The sequence below is a fragment of the Capricornis sumatraensis genome, chromosome 11 (assembly GCF_032405125.1).
Source record: "Capricornis sumatraensis isolate serow.1 chromosome 11, serow.2, whole genome shotgun sequence".
In the NCBI taxonomy this organism is placed as follows: Eukaryota; Metazoa; Chordata; class Mammalia; order Artiodactyla; family Bovidae; genus Capricornis; species Capricornis sumatraensis.
The window spans coordinates 26,686,682-26,707,347 of NC_091079.1; the positions used below are offsets into that span (position 1 = coordinate 26,686,682).

Sequence of the window (20,666 nt, forward strand, 5' to 3'; positions counted from 1 at the left end):
GAGCTCCTCTCCAGTTGCAACTCACAGGCTCTCGAGCTCGGGCTCAAGGGTTGTGGAGCTCAGGCTTAGTTGCTTCCTGACAGTTGGGATCTTCCTGGACCAAGGGTCAAACCCATGTCCCTTGGACTGGCAGGTGGGTTCTTATCCATTGTACCCCCAGGGAAGTCCTTGGGTCTCTTTTAATGAGGTAAAAAGGAACTGAGTAATTATCCTTTCCTTTACCTGCTTGTGGATCTTAATTTTTCACGTGTATTGGCTTCTTTAAAGTGATCTAGCCTTATTTATTCATTCCTATTTCCCAAAGGAGCTCATTACTGTGCCTTAGAAGTGATAGGCCGGAATGGGTGACGGTTTTAGTTAAAGAGATTTGCCAGTCGACATGTACAAAGAGAGATATTGATCTATAAAGGGCCCGATTAAACCCTTTGCATGTATGCCAACAGGTACAAGAATTTAATGCAGAAATCGTGCTGGTAATACATCTCCTCACTTTTGACTTTAAAGAGGGTCTAGACACATGTTACGTGGTCTAGAGGTTTGTACATGATTCTGCCTACCCAGAACAGATGGGAAAGGTTCAGTGGGGTAGTGCCTTTGTGTTATGTAATCAAACAGGAATTCTCTAATCATGAAATGAAAAGCTCTTTGAAGTTCAATGCCCCTTCTTCCCCCAATCCAACCTTCCCTCTTACACTGGAGATGAAGAAGTTTCCTGGTAAAATTTGCAAAGAGGAATTACCCAAGCTTCAAACTCTCTGGTGTGTGTAGTAATTGGACAAGTGGAGAGTTGAATATGGAAATGAGGTCTGAGCGGAGGAAGTACCACTTTTCCCCTTGCTTCTTCAATTTATAATAAGAGATCCCATGGCTCCACATTGAAATATTCTAGGAGATTTAAGTCCGGAGTTTTTGCAAGGTCCTGTTTCCTCTGAAAAACACAATCATTCTAGGGTAAAGCAGACCCGCTTATCTGTGTCCTCTTTACTTCAAAGAACATGCACTTTAGAACCAAGAAGTTAAAAGAAGATGGTACTTGAGCAGCCATTTGGGTAATCTTAGCAAGTCCACTGACTAGGCTGCAGTGAGCCTGGCCTCTCCGAAGCATCCTTCTCCTGCTCTTCCTCTGACTTCCTGCTGGAGAGAAGGTCAAGGGTCATGGGTGAGAGTGGGGCAACAACGTGAACACAGTGGGTTTTTTTTGTGACTTATCTTCACGGGCTGGGTCCTGGTGATGGGCAGGAGAGGGGAGGGCTAACTCCAGGATCCAGGACACCCACTTCTCTGTGCACCCTGCCCAGGGCCACCTGAAGTTCTTTTTCTGAGGTTTTTATGAACCATAAGAGTAACTGAACTCATACTCTAAAATGAACCGCTGAGCTGACTGAAGTTAGCTTAGACTAACACACAGATTTAACTGTTGAGTTAGGCTTGGTTACCTACAGTCTCTCCTGGGCAGAGGAGTGTCAGCTGCAAATACCTGGCACAGTGTCTCGAATTTAATCCAGATCTGGTGCCACGTCCTTCCCTGGTCTTTTATCATGCTCTGCCCTCTGTTTCTCTCCCTGTCTAATGCTGATCCATTCCTCCTGGTATCAAAACCAGTGTACTAATTACAGAGAATCATCCGTCCCTCACTACAGTTGCTTCAAGTTCAGCTAGTAAAGTGCAGAGACTTCTTAAACGGCCTTTTTATTGCTGTAGCTATTTCTGTTCTGAGTTGCCATTGCACAAATTACCACAGATGCCAGAACTGGAAAGACATGTTTCGCTTTGGAAAACGCCTGCTGCACAATGCCTGCCTGCGATGCCTCCCACAGGGTGCATTTCTCACTTGAGGCAGCCGACCCGTGTGTGCCAGGCTGTGTGGAGAGGCAGTGCAGCAGAGTGGGTGAGACCTTGGGTCCCTGGGGCAGTCCTGGGTCTGAACCACTTCTTGCCTGAGTGCCCTTGAGCAGGTGCCTCATCATCCCTGTTTGTAACTTGGGGTCGATGACGATTCCTATGCGTTGCGGGTACATTCATTTCCCACGGCTGCCGTAACAGACCGCCACACATGTAGTGGCTTCAAACAACAGGTTTACTGTGAGACAGCTCTGGAGGTCGGAAGTCTAAAATCGAGGGGTCAGCAGGACTGCCTTTCTTCTGGAGACTCCCGGGGAGAATCTGTTGGTTTAAGCCCCCTGGCCTCTAGAGGCTGCCTGCATCCTTTGGTTTGCGAGCCCCTCCTTCATCTCAGCCAGCACATAGTGCGCATTCCCTCTCTCCCTGTGCTTCTGTCCTCACGTCTCCTTTCTGAGTCTGCCCCCTCCCCCCAATAAGGACCCTTGCTGTTTCACTGGGCCCACCTGTGTAATCCAGGATCATCCCCTCACTCAAGATTTTTAACTTGATCCCATCTGCAAAATCCCTTCTGCATATAAGGTGACATCTACAGGCTCTGATCCACTTGCCAGTACAGGAGACGCAGGTTTGATCCCTGGGTCGGGAAGATCCCCTAGAGGAGGGCATGGCAACCCACTCCAGTGTTCTTGTCTGGGAAATCCCATGGACAGAGGAGCCTGGCGGGCTACAGTCCACGGGGTTGCAAAACTGTCAGAACTGAGCAACTAAGCAGCACTTTTGGGGGGAGGGCACGATTGCCTTAGCACAGTGGGGTTGTGGGGAGGTTAACTGGGCCCCCACACACCGAGTGTGTCCGCTCATTCTCAGTGCTGGGCGTGTGTGCCTGACCTCTTAGTGATCAGTGTTCCTGTGTACCCAGCCACCTCAGCACGAGGTGGGCTTCAGCACTGGGTGTACCTCGACACAGGGGGCACCTTGACACAGGTACAGACAGATATTTGTGGTGATTAATCTGGATCACCTGTATCATTTAGGAAAGATCAAATTCCTTTTCTTTCAAATATTCCTTCACTAGAAAGGCACAGCACAATAGTTAATATTTGAAGAGTATCAGTTTTGAAAAGGGTAAAGGCAGTTTTCTGAAAAATTTGCTTATGCAAAATACCACCTTTTTCAGTAAGACTGGATAAACAGTCATAGGAAGGCATTTTCGCTTTTATGCCTCCTGGTATTTTTATAGTTTATACAGATTTTTTTTTTCTCTAAGTATTTTAGTGCTTCTTCAAGTTTAAGGTACACACGAAGCTTGATTTGGCAGGAATTGTTTAACTTAGCAGATATTTCAAACATGCTGCCTTAAAGCGTGTTTTCCATCTCTGTCTTTGTGTTCTGATGGAATCCAAATGCCAGAAGACAAGGGGACAGTTTTATTTTCTTCTGATAGTTTAAGGTTTTTCTGCCATTCCATTCATTCCTGGTTTTATATAGAGCTCTATTTAAAGTAACTAAGCAGCTGGAGCCATCCTCAGGGAAACTCATCAAGCCAGATGAGGGTGTAGTAAGAACAAAGAAAGACAGCAGGTGTGTGTTTCTTTTCCTTTTTTTTTTTTTAAAGAATTTTTTCCAGTTTTATTGAAATACAGTTCACATATAATGTTGTAGTAGGTTAAGGTGTACAACATAATGGTTTGATACACGTATACATTATGAAGTGGCTGCCACAGTAAGGTTATTTAACATCCATCACCTAGTTATTTGGGGGCAGAGTATGGTTTCCTTTTTTCCCTCTCATTATTACAACTTACATTGCGGGGAAATTTTTTTTGCATATAAACCTTTCCTTCTTTCGAATTAATTTCCTAGGACATATTTCCAGGAGCAGGAGGGCTGTTCCACTTTGGTTCTTTTAATCATGCACCGCACTTCCAGCTTACTTTTCAAAAAATTACATCAGAAACTTAGCAGTGTTCCCGCTGAACTCTTTCATTTTTAGCATTGCATCTTATTAAAGATGTTCAGTTTCTTAGTTCAGTGGATATCAAATATTATCATTTCATTATACTTTTTAGTGTTTTGATGACTCAGGATATCAGTCAGGTGAATTAGAGGAGGGGTCCCCAACCTCTGGGCCGGGGACTAGTACCTCCTGTCAGATCGTTAGATTAGAAATTAGGTTAGAAATAAAGTGCACGATGGATGTAGTGTGCTTGAATCATCCCGAAACCATTCCCCCATCCCCAGTCTGTGGAAAATTTGTCTTCCACGGAATCAGTCCCTGGTGCCAAAAAGGTTGGGGACTGCTGAATCGGAGGATATGATGGATTAAATCAGTAACGTGCGTGAGGAATTTGTAACGTTGACTGGTTCCTAGCACTGTGTGTAAACTTCTTTGCGGTCATTGAACTTCTTTTGATTAACTAAATTGGATTTAATCCTCTCTTGAGTGCCTTGTTTGTTCATGCCCTTTCTTCTGGGTTTGCTTTGATGAGTTTTGGTGTTTTTTCTTGCACTCATGGATTCATTCAACATCTGTATTTGCTGGGCCTCTTTTGGTTGCTGTTGACAGAAGCTCACTTGAGGTCACTGAAACAGAAAAGGGACATTTATTGTATCCTGCAGAGACTGTCCCTTGGACTGCAAGGAGATGAAACCAGTAATATTCATTGGAAGGACTGATGCTGAAGATGAAGCTCCAATAGTCTGGCCACCTGATGTGAAGAACTGACTCATTAGAAAAGACCCTGATGCTGGGAAAGATTGAAGGCAGGAGGAGAAGGGGCTGACAGAGGATGAGATGGTTGGATGGCATCACCGACTCAATGGACATGAATTTGAACAAACTCTGGGAATTGGTGATGGACACGGAGGCCTGGTGTGCTGCAGTCCTGGGGTCCCAGAGAGTTGGACGTGACTGAGCGACTGAACTGAACTGCAGAGACTTAGACACGTGTGTGTGTGTTTTAAGATTTTTTTTTTTTAATGTGGGCCATTTCTACACTCTTTATTGAATTTGTTACAGTACTGCTTCTTCTGTTTTATGGTTTGGTTTTGGGGCACTTGGGGTCTTAGCTCCCTGGCTGGGGGTCGACCCCCAACCCCTGCATTGGAAGGTGAGGTCCTAGCTGCTAGCCCATTGGGAAGTCCTGGGGTCCTGGTGTTTGGGTTTCTCCTCCTCAGGACTGTTGTTGCCTCCTCTTCCTGTGTCTGGGCCCCGTCACCCTTCTGTCTTAGCTTGCCCATCGCTTCCCTACGGAGGCCTTCCCTGATGGCCCGGCCCCACCCTGGCCCCCTCCTCCCCAACCCTGCCATGCTGCCAACTGTGACTGGTCAAGGTCCCTTAGCTTCCCTCGTGAGCCCCAGGGGGGCGCGGGCTCCCATCAGCTCCCGTCTGTGCTACGGGCCCAGGCCTGGCCTCGCACCGCGCCCCCCGCCCCCCGCGTGGCCCCTCAGGGAGAGCTCGTGGGGTGGAGGTCTTCATCCCTCAGCCTTCGCTTCTCTCGGCCTCCTTGTCCTGATGCTCTCTCTCTGTCTCCCATTGCAGTTGGTTTGTTCACTTGCTTCGTCCACAGAGTGGACATCTAATGACCGGCATCTCCTGAGTTACGTGCCTCAGATCCCCACAGTTCAGGTTCCTGGCCCTGTTGGGTCACTGTCCACTGTGGTCCCATCATCTGCAGCTGCGGGCGGGGGGACAGGGGCTGGGGTGGTGGCAGGCGGGGGCAGGGGGGTGTGGGCATGGAGAGTCGGGGGAGGAGGTTGTGGGGATAGCAGGCATGGGGAGGGGCAGGGCATGTGGCTGAGCAGCCTCCTGCTGGGACGCTCCTGTCACCGGAGCTGCCAGCACAAGGGCATGAGATGAGATGTCCACTCTCCCATCGCCAAAGTACAGCCACCTTGAGAGGGCACCACAGGGATGACTCCATGAGCCACCCCCCCAGCCCCCAGGTAATTAGACGTTTTGGATACAGCAACAGGTAATGCCAGCAGCAATCAGAGAGAAAACACAGATTCCCCCACCATCATGACGCTCAGTGAGAACCAAGATAAATCAATAAAATGGAGGGGGGAGTATATTACAACTGAGTTATGAAGATACCTCAGTTATTGAGAAATGCAAGTATGAATATGAGGTTGTTTAATTTCAATGTGAAAATGTCACAAAATGAGGGATGTCAAAAATGAATCAGTGAGAAGACTCTTTTCTTTTTCCTCTCCAATGTAGGTCACGTTGTGTTCATTTTTTTTTTAACTTTTTATTTTACATTGGAGTATAGTTGATTAACAATGTTATGTTAGTTTCCCGTGTACAGTAAAGTGGCTCAGTTATACATATACACGTATCTATCCTTTTTCAAATTCTTTCCCCATTTAGGTTATTAGATAACACTGAGCAGAGTTCCCTGTGCTATACAGTAGGTCCTTGTTGGTTATCCATTTTAAATGTAGCCGTGTGTATGTGGATTCTTATGTAGCTGTGACCCAGGGCTTTGGGGTGCACATCCAGGCTCTACCACCAGCTGCTTCACAACCTGACAGGTTGCTCAGCTTCTTGTTCCTGGTTCCTCTTTCGTAAGAGGGGTGTCCTGCCTGTGTCCTGGGGCTCTGGGGGTTCTGGGTGAGATCAGACAGGCCAAGTCCTGGCACAGCTGTTGATAGCCAGCAGCTCAGTATGCAGAGCTTGCCAGGCATGTTGTGTGAAAAATGAATGAAGTTTTTTTTTTTTTTTTTTAAACCCACCTCCTTTTTCCTTTGTCATCGTTTCTTTCTCTTCCCGGGCTGCTCTGGGACTCACACTGACACAGCCATTTGCTATGCGTCGCCCAGCCCTTTGAGGTCACTCTAACCTCAAGTAAATTCTGCGTTTCTAGCCGGCTCTCCCTGTGATACCCAGGAGTATCTTGATGGAAAGCAATCTGATAGTCTCAAATCATTGCTTTTTTGTGTTTAGTCATGTGTCTATATTGCATTACTTTAATTAGGCAGCAAAAGATTCTGTCCAGTGCTCTCCCAGGCCTGTTTGGTGGGGGCGTCAGCAGTTGCTGGAAACATTTGTCATATTTATTGCCTGAGCTCTGTGCCTCGTAAGGGATGCTCTTAGGAGCTGCCTTCTCTCCTTGTCTCTTGCTGAGTCCCGGGAATATATCCATAAAAGGCTGACTCTGGCTCTCCAACGAGGTGATTCCATTTATTCATTTCAGGCACTAATCATTTTTAGCACTTTATCTCTTACTCTTTGATCCAGATGTATTAGTAATGAGTGAAAATATTTATCAATGTGGAGAGTGGTTTTATCAGCTTTCCTCCCCACGCTGTGCCAGTGGGGAACCCAGACACCATTCTGCTCAGGCTGCCTGGCACAATAATGATTTTCTGGGTGAGTCACACGCCAGCAGGGAAGTACGATTGTCTGAGTTTAGGTAGGAGATGTACAGCAATGGATGGCCTTCTCTTGAAAAAAAGATGATACTGTGTTCAAGAAAAGGTGTTAATTGCTCTCTTGTTATTATTCAGTTGCTGAGTCATACCAACTCTTGGCCACTCCTTGGACTGCAGCACGCCAGGCTTTCTTGTCTTTCACCATCTCCTGGAGTTTGCTCAAACTCATGACCATTGAGTCGGTGATGCCATCCAACCATCTCATCCTCTGTCATCCCCTTCTCCTCCTGCCTTCATTCTTTCCCAGCATCAGAGTCTTTCTCAGTGAGTCCGCTCTTTGCATCAGGTGGCCAAAGTATTGGAGCTTCATCTTCCTCATCAGTCGTTCCTGTGAATATTCAGGTGTGATTCCCTTTAGGACTGATGGGCCTCTGTCAGCACAGTGATATCTCTGCTTTTTAATATGCTGTCTAGGTTTGTCATAGCTTTTCTTCTAAGGAAGTTGCTCTCCAATTATGACTGATTTGCCTTAAGCATGACAAGGTTTTCCTCAAGCTTTGGACTTGCAGAATTAGTAGAATCTAGAGCTTGGGGGTCATTCACCTGGAACGACAGGTACAGTTGCTGTATTTCTGTTATTTCTATATTTCTGTGTTTCTGTTAACTGTTTTTCTGTATTTCTGTTAACTGTTTCGCTTTTGCTGCTCCTATTGAAAGTATTATTCATGTGAGTTGTCCAATATTTCCTTTTTGTTTCTTGCCCAGCTCAGTTTGGTAAAATGCACAGGCTAGTTTCAGTGTATGCCATGCATTTAGGCACTAGGAGTGCCAGAATGAGTAAGACACGGTTCCTGCCTGTGGGTGGCCGATGGCAGGTGGCAACGATGCCGCAGAGCTGGGGCATCAACAGAGTGTGTGGAGTGCTGGCTCCTCACCTGCCTGTGCCAGAGATGTTGATCAGCTTGAGTTTTGTGTTAAAGTGAAGAATGACCAGATGCCAAGAGACAGTGCATCCGAGGCATGGAAAGTGTTAGCAGAGGCTCAGGGGTCTTAGACTGCAAAGGCAAAAGAGGAAGTCAGAGAGAGGAGTCGGGAGGGGAGAGTCAGTTCTGGTTCTGGGAACCTTCTGTGCCCCAGCCCTGGAACCTCCGCTTTGACCCATTGTTGGAGTTGTTGGGGAGCACGACAGGAAGGGCTGTGGGCGTTTCTGTGTTAGATCAGAATGGAGGATGGGGCTTCAGGATGGATGTATGTACAGTGGAGGTGGGGAGAGGGTGGGTGATGGATGGGGGGGTTACCTGAAGGCAAGGAAACTGGTTCAGAAGGCTTTTACCACTGCCCAGAAAACAAATGATTGGGGTCTAAAACCAGTGTGGAGGCTTTAGAAACAAAGGGAAATAGATAGAAACATATTAGGAGTTGAAATCAGGTGCTAAAAAAATGAGGTGAGTGAAGCTGGGGTCATGGTGATGTTGAGGCAGGCTGCCAGGTCTCTAACTTGGGTGATGAGGTGAGTGATCCCCTAGGAAGGTCGGAAGTGGAACCCGTTTGATGGGTGAGACAGTGAGTCTGGATTAGAACAAGTGTGAGTAGAAGATAGGATTTAATATCAAAGGTTTACAAAAGAAGGAGAACGGGAGTGTGGCTAGGGCACTTGGACTTCAGCGTGTAAAGGGTGGAGATGGGAGACAGTGTCTCCAGCATGCGGAGAGTGAACAGAGAGGCACAGAGGGGCAGGAGGGGCGTGGAGTCAGGTGCAGAGGGCTCCCTAAGCACGGCCCATCGCAGAGCCACGTGCAGCAGAATCTGTGAAAAATAAGGGCTGGAACCTGCCTGTGGCTTGGTTGGCTGGCATCGTTGGTCGCTGATCAGCTTGGTGAGACAGGTTTTGGGGTGAGCTGGTGCCATCTTCCAGAGGGTGGGTTCAAGAGCGAGTAGGAAGGGAGTGTGGAGGCTGCAGAGGGGGACAGCTTTTTTAGCCAGCTTGTCACGAAAGGAGAGGCGGGCACATCCCCAGAAGGGGCCGGTGTTCCTATGGTGCCATGTGCAGTGACCGTGGTCCTTGTCCTGAGTAGAGCTCAGCGGCCATTAGGAGTTCTTGACGAGTGATGCTGCTGTAAGAAGTAGGTCACCTTTATATTTGGTTGCACATTGCTGTTTTTGCAAGTTGTTTTATTTTTCCTCATCGGGGGGTAAAAAATGTACCCTGCCTCATGCATCTGTCAGTTTAACACATGGGCTTGTTTATCACATTGCTGAATGTTTACAAATTTCTGAAATGTTAATCCTCTGTAAAGGCTGGTATTTCACATTTCTCTGTCGTTTTCTCTCTAGCACCCCCTCGAATCTGCCTTTTACACGCCTACCGGAATTGTTGCTTAGTTGCTCAGTTGGGTCTGACTCTTTGCGACCCCCGTGGACTATAGCCCACCAGGCTCCTCTGTCCATGGAATTTTCCCAGCAAGAATCCTGGAGTGGATTGCCGTTTCCTTCTCCAGGGGATCTGCCTAATCCAGGGATCAATCCTGCATTTCCTGTGTCTCCTCCATGAGCAGGCAGATTCTTTACCACTGAGCCACCTGGGAAGCTCCCTGCCAGAGCTGGGAATTCCCAAACACATATCTTTTCTCTGGCTGAAGGGCATCCTGCAGCTCCTCTTGGCTCTCGGGCTGGGGTCCCGGCTCCTAGGGAGACCCTGAAGCCCCTGGCGCCAGACCCCCGATTCTCCCCCGGCCGAGGCCGAGGCTGCTGCCTTGTGCTTCCCTGCCGGTCCCCGCTGAGGTCCTGGGCCCCCCACACCCCGATGGCCCGGGGTGTCCCAGGGCCTTCATTCCCGCCCCAGGCACACGCAGTGGCTGTAGCCTGGCCCTTCACCTCCTTCTCCTTCTCTTCAGGGAAGCAGTTCGAGTGCACGGTGTGCGACTACACGGCCGCCCAGAAGCCGCAGCTGCTGCGTCACATGGAGCAGCACGCCTCCTTCAAGGTAAGGGCGCCGGCGGCGGGGCGGGCCTCCAGGGCGGAGCGCGCCGCTTCTCAGACGGGGGGAGCCTCCTTCCCCTCCCCTGCCGGCTGAGCCAGTGTGCGCGGGGCCGTCACAGGGCTGCAGACCCACTCCCGTGCAAGGGCAGCACTTCTCTGCACTTGGGGAACCAAGTCCAGGAAGAGTGTTACGGGGATGCACACTGGAGGAAAGGCTTACTCTTGCTGCAGTAGGAGGCACAGAACAGGCTTTTGGACTCGGTGGGATTAGGAGAGGGTGGCATGATTTGAGAGAATAGCGTTGAAACTTATATATTACCATATGTAAAGTAGGTGGCCAGTGCGAGTTTGATGCATGACACAGGGCGTCCAGAGCCAGCGCTCTGTGACAGCCTGGAGGGACCATCACAATATTGGAATTATCCTCCATTTAAAATGAATAAATAGATTTAAAAATGTGTGTATCTTAGAAAAACCTGGCATGACTTAGAGCAAAGAGTATCTTTTTAAGGACAAGTGGGTGCACTGTCAGATCCTGGATTGCCCCGACGTGGCAGGTGTGATGATGCTGGGCTGGCAGGCGCCGGTGAGAGAGCTGGAGACAGGCTCACATGCCTGGCACGGCACCAGCCTGCAACAGGGGCTCTGGAGACCCTGGCTCTCCTGAGCTCTGCTTATTCTCTTAGTACCTCCAGTTGATGTTTCTTCCATGTAGGTGGTAATTCCCCTGGACCATGGCTTATGGTGGTTACTGGCAGCAAGAGCTCTGGTCCCGTGAATTTGTTTCATAAAAAGTACTGCTCAGCACTTGGCAAGTTGACCCTTAAAATCAGTGCTGCTATTGCTGGCATGCACATGTGGAGACGGGAACACGATGCTGTGAGATGTTTGTTGAAATCACGTCCACCACTGGGTCCCGGTAGAACGTGAAAGGGACTGTGAACGGCCACACTTGGAGGTTGCATTTATTGAGCATCTCCTGTGTGCCCGCATCGTGCCAGGAACTTCACCCACCTCGCTCTGATTCCACACAGTAGACGTCATTGCCCAGATTTGACATCTGAACAGCCTGCATCTCAGACAAGTGACCCCCATGCGTCTTGACTTGACGCCCAGATCCACAGACTTCAGTCGCTGTTAGAATCTCAGCCAGCCTGTGTCATCACCCCTTCCGAGGTGACACTCCCTGTCAACAAGCTCATCTGATGCTCAGAACAGCCTTGCGGTGAACTCACAGGAAGCCCATGATCCCTCCTCTTGTTGTTAAGAAGCCAGATGGCTTGGGGTGGGATGAGGGCTCTCTGGTGGTTTAACTGTCCAGGAGGTGAGAGAGCCGGAACTGGGGCTTGGCCTCGGGGTCCCAGGCCTGGGTGTCCCTCACCAGATCTCAGCCCTTCGCTGTTGGCAGAGAGGGGCCAGTTGGGGCATCTGAGGCTGCCATGCCTGTCGATTCTGTAGCCGCTTTAACGTCTGTACTGAACATGGGTTTCTTAGGTGGGATCCACGTGTCACCCAGCGGGAGTGCGAAACGTCTCAATTGGGATGTTCTGTGTTTGCGTACATTGTATGTAGTGAAAGTTCAGGGCTTTATGTCCATTCCGCAGCTCTTAGGCGTGTTTCTTTGAGGAGGGACTCTGGATTCCCTAGACTGGTGCAGTGACAGGACTGGAGGATGCACGCCAGGGGGACTTTGACTTCACAGATGAGAGACGTAGACCCGGGGAGGCTGATTTCTGTCCTTGCTGTTCCAGGGTCGGAGCTAGACTTCTAATCTGTTCTTGGTCTCAGTGTGGAGCATCTTCCCTTCCTAACCAGACGTAGCTGAAAGGTTCTCTGCCCTGAAATCCTTGTGGATTTGTTCCTCAGTTTTACATCTCTAGTTTGTGTGCAGAAGAAGTGCATTTGGGGATGGTTTAATTGAGGTATGTGTGGTCTCCATCCACAGCTGCACTGGGGGGCTTTGGGAGCCCCACTAAGCTGGACCCCAAGTCTTGGCCAGTTTCCTGTGGGCTCCCTGTGGATGTAGGTGTAACCCCCGGCTGAGTGGTGCCCCTGCTGGCGATGAGCTTGTCTTGAGTGAGAACCAGTGAGTCAGTCCTGGGCTCCTCCCTTCCTTCAGGTCTTGGTGCTCTTCTTGTAAACACGTGTGTAAGTCATGCTTCTCAATTGCCTGGGGCCAGCGAGGCAAAATGAAGCTGACGCCTGCCAGCTGCCCTCATCCCAACAGTAATTGTCCTTTTCCTTTCCTCTCGGTCCATTAGTTTTCCATTACGTTGTTACAAATTACCTCCACCTTCGTAACTTAAACAGCACAAGTTCATTGTCTTAGGGTCTCCGTGGTTCAGAATTCCAGCATGGGCCCCTTTGTCTGTCTGCAAAGCCAGTGGCCATCCTCATCCTTCTCCTCCTCTGATTCTCTTCTGCCCCCTCTCTTCCAGCTCGTTTGGACCCTAGTGACTACAGTGCATGCACTTAGAAATCCCAGGACAGTATTATCTTAAAGCCAGAGGATCAGCAACCTTAGTTCTACCTGGAGTCTTAATTCCTTTTTGCCTTATGCATAAGGTTCCAGAGATTAGGACATGGTCATCTTTGTGCTTAGTCACTCAGTCGTGTCCGACTCTTTGGGACCCCATGGACCATAGCTTGCCAGGCTCCTCTGTCCATGACATTCTTCAGGCAAGCAGACTGGAGTGGGTAGCCATTCCCTTCTCCAGAGGATCTTCCCAACCCAGGGATGGAAGCTTGCAAGCAGTCATCTTCAGGGAGGGTGTTATTCTGCCCCTGAATTCCCCTCCTCTTTTTCCTTCCTCTCACATCTACTCTGTGATAGAAAATTTCCATCCATGCCAATAAACATAGCATGCATCTCCTGCTTTCCCTTTTCCTACCCTCAGTAAGCATGATGAAGAAGTCAAGCCTCAGTGTTTTCCCATCCCAAGATGAGACTTCCAGTCTTGGGGCAGCATTGCTCATCTGTTGCAGTGCGCTTGCTAGAGGAAACAAGTTTGCCTGGAAACAGTTTGCTTCTCTAGACCTGGATGTGTGATTTTCAATATATAATTTGTATCAGGAAACATGGTAATAAGGGCAGACTCCTGTATCACCTTTTAAAATTATATAACTTATGTATTTTTTAAGAATGAAATTAAAATGTGTTCACTAAATAAGATTTGGAAAATGCTTTCTGATCCTTTTCCCTGGAGGAATCTTTGGTGATATTTTTAGACATGATTGAGGTCACACCGTAAATGAGTACTTTATTTTTTTGATGGGGATTAGCATGTCGGCTTTATCAGTGATAAAGCTCTATTGGAGAATGTGGCTTAGACAAGTGGCCAGATGGTTTGCTAAGAATACCCCACTCCTAAGTTTGAGTAATCTCAACAGCTAAAGGCTAGACTGGGGCACCTACACGCTTTAGGCATTGTACATATTGCCTTGCCTTTTTAATTAAAAAACTTTTTTTTTTAATTTTTGGCTGTGTTGGTTCTTCGTGAGCTTTCTCTAGTTGTGGTATGCGAGCTTCTCATTGGGGTAGCTTCTCCTGTTGTGGAGACAGGCTCTGTATCTCAGGCTGCGTAGTTGTGGCACGTGGGCTTAGTTGCCCTGCAGGATATGGAATCTTAATGGAGCATCAGGGATCGAACTCGTGTTCCCTTTATTGGCAGGTAGATTCCTAACTACTGTACCACCAGTCCAGTACTGCCTTTTTTTAAAAAATATTGTCATTTCATAGCCTTTTCTCATTACATGAAAATTCATTTATTAACTACTTTTAATGGCTGCATAAGGATGAGACTCATAGTTTTAATTAACCATTCCCCTCATAACTGCACAGTTTGGTCATTCCCAGTTCTTGCTGTTGTAAGTAGCCCTGTAGTGGTCATCATCCCCAAAGCATTTCCAGTTCAGTTCAATCACTCAGTTGTGTCCAACTCTTTGTGACCCTATGGACTACGGCACACCAGGCCTCCCTGTCCATCACCAACTCCCGGAGTTTACTCAAACTCATGTCCATTGAGTTGGTGATGCCATCCAACCATCTCATCCTCTCTCATCCCCTTCTCCTCCTGCCTTCAGTCTTTCCCAGCATCAGGGTCTTTTCCAGTGAGTCAGTTCTTCACATCTGGTGGCTAAAATATTGGAGTTTCAGCTTCAGCAACAATCCTTCCAATGAATATTCAGGGCTGATTTCCTTTAGGATGGACTGGTTGGATCTCCTTGCTGTCCAAGGGACTCTCAAGAGTCTTCTCCAACACCACAGTTCAAAAGCATCAATTCTTCGGCACTCAGCTTTCTTTATAGTCCGACTCTCACAACTGTACATGACTACTGGAAAAACCATAGCCTTGACTAGATGGACCTTTGTTGGCAAAGTAATGTCTCTGCTTTTCCATGTCACCCTAAATTCCATGGACTGTGAAACACCGGGCAAAGCCTGCCAGACCACTGAGGATTCACAAAGAGTGAAGGTGTTGTATATGCTTCTTGAAGCTGTAAATAAAGTGCATTCCCTAGGGTGGAGCTGACACCTAACCTTAAAGAGATGCCAGGGAAGTGCTCGGATGAGAGGAACCAGTGCTGAGCGGGGAGTCTCTGAACAGACACAGGCTTGTTCTCGCGTCCCGGAAGCTCTGTGCTTCTTACACGTAAACAAGCCACACACTGTGCTGGAGGCAGCGTGATCAACAGGCAGACTCACTTGTGGAGTTTTCTCCGTTAGGCTCAGATGAACCCGTGACTCTGCTGATAGAAATGTCCTCAGTCGTAGGGCTGGTGGATACCATGCCAGTCCCCCTGCACTTTAATAGTAAAGAGTAACTTTATTTAATTTAAAAACATTTTAAAATAATTTTAGTCTGATCATAGTTTCAACTTGTGTTTGCAAATCACTCATTCTAAGTATTTTCTGGGTGTTAGGTTTTCCTTGTATGTACTTTTAAGACGGTGCTATTTTACTTTTGTTGTTGTTTATGGCCTTGGAGTTAGGCAGACGAGGGTCAAAATATGGATGCTTACTAACTAGGTTACCTTCTGGGATTCTGATCCTTCGCCTTTTTGGGGCATTGTCTCCTTGTTTGGAAATTGCAAACGAACAATGATACCGTTATTTCAAGGGCTGCTTTAAGAAGGAGGGGTTGATTAGAGGGAGCAGATTAGAGGGAAAGTGCCCCCAGAGCTTGGGGCAGACTCGGACCATTAGCCCTGCGCAGGCCAGCCTGAGGGAGGAGGTGCTGGGAGGACCTCAGACTTGCTGTCTTAGTAACAAGATTGGGGGTGGAGCAGCTCTGGCCTCGGGCACCTTTCCCATCAGACTAGCTCTCTTTCAGTAAGCCTGGAGGCCAGCCCAGCATCCTCGACTCCACTGCAGTCTGTGTGCTTCTGACGCAGGCACTCCACAAGTCCAAGCTGCCAGCCACTGTGCTGGGTTTCGAACTGTGAGGTAAAGGTCCTGTCTGGGTGTGCATACGAAGAGCACTCCTGTGCATGGCATAGAGCTGATCTTGTTAGTGCCCGTGTGTGTGTGTCTGCATGCCTGTGCACAGCCCCTCTGACACTCACTGCTCTTTGATGGCAGTACTCAGTCCGTTTGCATTTAATGTAAGTTTTGACGCGCCTCAGCGGGCAGTTAACGTTGATGTTCTCCGTCATGTCGGTTCTTCGACCCTCTTGTCTTCTCTTCTGGCTTCTTTCGGGTGAATTAGGTGTTTTCCAGATTTCCATTTTGTCTCGTCTGTTGACTTTTTCCTCTGAAAGTAGAAATTTTCTTTTTCAGGTACACTTTTTAGGACAGATGGAGAATTACAGAAAAATTGTCACAGTAATATGGAGAGTTTCCATATCCCACATACCCCGTTTCTCCTGTTATTAGCATCTGACGTTTATATAGCACATTTGCTGCATGAGCTGCATGTCACTATTAGCTAAAGTCCATATTTTATTCAGATTTCCCTACATTCTACCTGATGTCCTTTTTCTGTTCCAGGAGCCTATTAGGATGCTGTATTGCGTTCAGTCACGATGTCTAGGCTGCTTTTGGACGGGACAGTGTCTCAGACTTTCCCCCAGTTTTTTGATGGCCTTGGCAGTTTTGAGGAGTACTAGTGAATAGTGCTCAGTCGTGTCTGACTCTTTGCGACCCCATGGACTATGCAGTCCATGGAATTCTCCAGGCCAGAATATTGGGATGGGTAGCCTTTCCCTTCTCCAGGGGTTCTTCCCAACTCAGAGATCGAACCCAGGTCTCCTGCATTGCAGGCAGATTCTTTACCACCTGAGCCACAAGGGAAGCCCAAGAATACTGGAGTGGGTAGCCTATCCCTTCTCCAACAGATCTTCCCGATGCAGGAATCAAACTGGGGTCTCCTGCATGGCAGGTGGATTCTTTACTGGTTGAGCTACAGGGAAGCCTTTGGAGTACTGATGAGGTATTTTACAGCATATTCCTCAGCTAGGATTTGTTTACTTTTTAGATTTACCTTTTTTTAAAATTTAGTTTTTGTTGTTTTTTTCTGTTTTAGTCACTACTGTAGACATTACACCCTGCATATTCTAACACATTCTACACTATGTATTCTAAAACTAACTAGCTGCAGATATGCTTTTCATAAACAATGGAAAAACTATGAATCATAATTCATATTACTCCCCTCCTACCCTTTGGGTTCTTATTGTCACATATATCATTTCCCTTTGTGTTCTAAACTCCTCAATGTAGTGGTATTTTTTTCTTTAAAGAGCATTTAAAAATACCTATGAAAAATAATCTTAAAATTTCTTTTTCATTTACTTGCTTAGCCTTTCTGGTGTTCTTTATCTTTTCCTGCAAGCCTAGCTTCCATGTGATAAATTCTCCTTCAATTTGGAGAACTTCTTTTAGCATTTGTTATATGCTGGTTTGCTGGAGTTTAATTATTTTAGCTTGTGTCTGTTTGGAAATTCTTTGTCTTCATTTCTAGAGGACTGTGTTGATGACTGTAGATTTCTAGGGGGACATCACTCTAAAGGTATCGTTGCATTACATTTTGTCTTTTATTATTTTTGAGCCTTATCATTTCCTCTTATATATAATGGCTTTTCCCCACTCTGACTTAAATATTTAAGATTTTTTTTCCTCTTTGTTCTTTCAATGTATTAACGTCATTAACCTTAGGTGTGGTTTCCTGGTGTTTACTTTCCTGATGTTTTAAATCTGTTGGTTGATATCATGTGTGAGGTTTTGGCCGTTCTCAGCCGTGATCTCTTTGAATAGTGCTTCTGCCTCATTTGTCTTCTCTTTTTCCCTGTAGGACTGTAATACCTCCTGTATTGAACTGTTTGATATCTCACAGCATTCAGATGATTTCTTTCTTTCTCTCTCTAATTCTTCTTTCTCTTTGTGCTTCAGTTTATGCGATTTGTATTAATCTTTAAGTTTGCTTATTCTTTCTCTGATATGTCAGTTCTGCTGTTTAGATGTTCAAATGAATTATTTATTTCCGGGTTTCTTTGATTTATAGCATTTACATTTCATTCTTTTTCCTCTGCTAAACGTACATATCATTTGTTCACACATGTTTTCCATTAGAGTCTTGAACATTTTTATCATCTTTATTTAAATATTTCTGTCTAGTAATTTCAATATCTGAGCAATCTGTGCCTCAGTTTCTATTGACTTTTTTCCCTGAATTGAGTTACATTTTCTTCTTTGCACATCTCATAATATTTACTTGGATGCTTGATGTTACATGTGGAAGAACAGTAGAGCCTGATCCCCGTTGCAGTGGGGACCGCACAGAGGATAGCAGGCCTGATGCTGTCCTTTCGAAGGTGTGATTGCGAGCATGGCCCTTGGTTGGTGTGTGGTTGCTGGGATGGTCCTGTGTCTCTGTGGCTTTCTGCTCCCTGGGCAGCTCTTTCCCATCCCTGCCCAGCCTCAGGAGAGCATGCAATGTACCAGCTGAAGGCTCCATGCTTTGATGAGGGTGGTGGTGGGCTTCCTCTCTCCTGTCCCGTGTCAGCCCAGGAGTCCTTGCTGCCTTTTCTGTGCACCCAATGTGTGCCAGGGCAGGCGGTGTTGGGGTGAAGCCAGGCCCATGTCTGATACCAGGCTCGTGGGTCTGGGGAGAATCATCTTTGTGTAAAAAGCAAGTGCATTATCTGCTGCGAGACAGTTATGCGCTAAGCTCTGTGGGAACCCCAAAGAGCAGCTAACTATTCCAATTCTGTCATTTTTTTAGAAGCTATGTTGTAATTGAGTTAATAAGGTATTATGTTATCATATAAAATCTATAGCTGTTGAAACCTATAGCAACCGAAAAGTTATGGTTGACCGATGTTCACAAATCAAAGGGAATTCGTGTAATCCCCTTGTTGTATTTCTGACAATGAACTTGGTCCCAGAGGTGTTCATTCACAATGTGTCCATGGGAAGCTGAGTCAAGTATACTATATAGCAGATGCCAGACAGCTGAGCTCATGGAATGGGTAAGGGGCTTAGATGCTGAACTGCACAGAGGGGCTATTTGGACAAAGTCAGCCAGGATGTGGTTGTGTAACTAAATCACTCCCAGCTTCCAGTCTAAACTTAGTAAACAAGGAAGTGTAAGTACAGAAATCTCAAAGAAGCAGAGTGTTGAGAACCACACATTCGTAAACAATTCAAGTTAATCCTCAGTCTGAGATCCTCAGTATCCCCCAGCATGCTGAGTCACCTGGTATTGCTTGTAGCAAGCATCATGGCTTTATTTCTGCTACGACATCTGTTACCCAGGAGGTGGTTTCGTGCTTCCACCAGAAACTTCGGCCACAGGGAAGTGGTGGCCCAGTGGCTAACACTCTGAGCTCCCAATGCAGGTGGCCTGGGTTCGGTCCCTGGTCGGGAAACTAGATTCCGCACACTGCAACTAAGGCGTGGTGCGCCAAATAAATAAATGCAAAAAAAAAAAAGCTTTCACCACAGTGTTGACTGTTCAAGTATCTTGTGTCAGAAACAAAAGACAGATGGACTGATCCCTTTTATAATAGCCATCTACTGGGCATTACAACAGGTGTGTCATTATTTACCTTATTTTGCCTTCAAAGATGCTATGATGTAGGTATTAATCTTCCCGTTTTACAGATGAGGAAACAGGCCCAGAGCCCCGTTAAGTAATATACTCAGAAATAACAGTTGGTGAGTAGTGGAGCTGGGATGTTGAGCTGTATCTTCGTAGACAAAGCTACCCTCGTCCCCCACCCTCCACTTTCTTTACTCTCAAGCCAAGTGGAGGGACATTTTGACCCCCTTGACCTCTTTACCCCTCACTGCTTTGACTGTGTAAGCCTGCAGTTGGATGTGTATCCATCAAAACTCCAACAAAATCTTTATGTAAAATGCTGACTGAGTGTAAACTTAGCAGCCCTAGCATTTCCCAAGTTCAGTGGAAATTACTGAACCATGGTACAAAGAGAGTAAGAAGTCAAGTGGAGGATTGTTGTTAGTAGTGTTTATTTTGCTTTTTAGTTCTTAATTTCCACGAAAGTGAAGAATCTGAGATTGTTTCCCTTTTTTCCTTTAAGTGTGTGTGTGTGTGTGTGGAGGAGGAAGGGTCATGGTGGGGAGCAGAGGGTCAGAGGGGGCCAATTATTTATTTTGAACTGAAACATCTCTGCTCAAAACCTGTTGCACTATCTTCAGCTTCCTCGTATTTTAGATTTTTTAAAACACTTTGGGGGGGATAAAAAAGGGAAATTGGATTGTTTTATGTTAAATTAAAATCCTGTCTGTCTAACAGTATGCAGTACATTCTCGGGAAATATTGCATTTTGTCAGCATAAGTGATTACCAAAAAAATCAATAATTGGAGAACGCTGAAGAGTCTTCTCAGCTCTTTCATGGAAAGCAATTAGTATGGATTGATTTACTGTTATTTATCGTGATGAGATAATTGCCTCAATGTAAAGCCATTTTGGAGCTTGTGGTACCCCATGGCTTTAAAACATTTATTCTTTTAAATTGTTTAATTTGTCTCAGGGCAGATTTTACAGCAGAGGTGGCTTTGTGCTTGGTGAATTGTGTGAAAACCTGGCTTTTTTCTTTCTGGATCCTTGGTCCCAGGCTTGGTTTTGTTTCCCTGTTGTGGTTGGCCCAGGAATGAAGTCCCAGCCTTGTGCTCTCAGGTTTACAGTCCTCAAAAGACAAGCCCCCCGGCCACCCCCCTCCCCCGAAAAAAAATCACAGTTCTCTTCTCTTCTGCATAGATGGGCAGCTTTGACTGAGGGCTCAGGCTGCAGAGCATGGTGTGGCTGGTGGGACAAGGAGAAGGGGGTGGTGCTCTCATTCACATCGGCAGCATCCCTTCAAAGGCTTTGGCACAAACCTCTTTTTTTTTTTTTTTAATGAAAAAACTTTTTTGGCTACACCATGTAGCATATGGGATCTAGTTCCCCCACCAGGGATTGAACCCTCCTGCAGTAGAAGCACAGAGTCTTAACCACTGCTGTGC

General features: G+C 46.8%; 1 protein-coding gene across 1 annotated transcript in view; it reads left to right on the plus strand.

Annotated features, from left to right (window-relative positions):
- The window catches only part of ZFAT (zinc finger and AT-hook domain containing), a 155,933-nt gene that overhangs the window by 91,653 nt on the left and 43,614 nt on the right, over positions 1-20,666 (plus strand). The window contains exon 11 of the mRNA XM_068983678.1: positions 10,113-10,201. Within this exon, the coding sequence (XP_068839779.1) occupies positions 10,113-10,201 (89 nt within the window). The remainder of the gene's footprint in view (positions 1-10,112; positions 10,202-20,666) is intronic.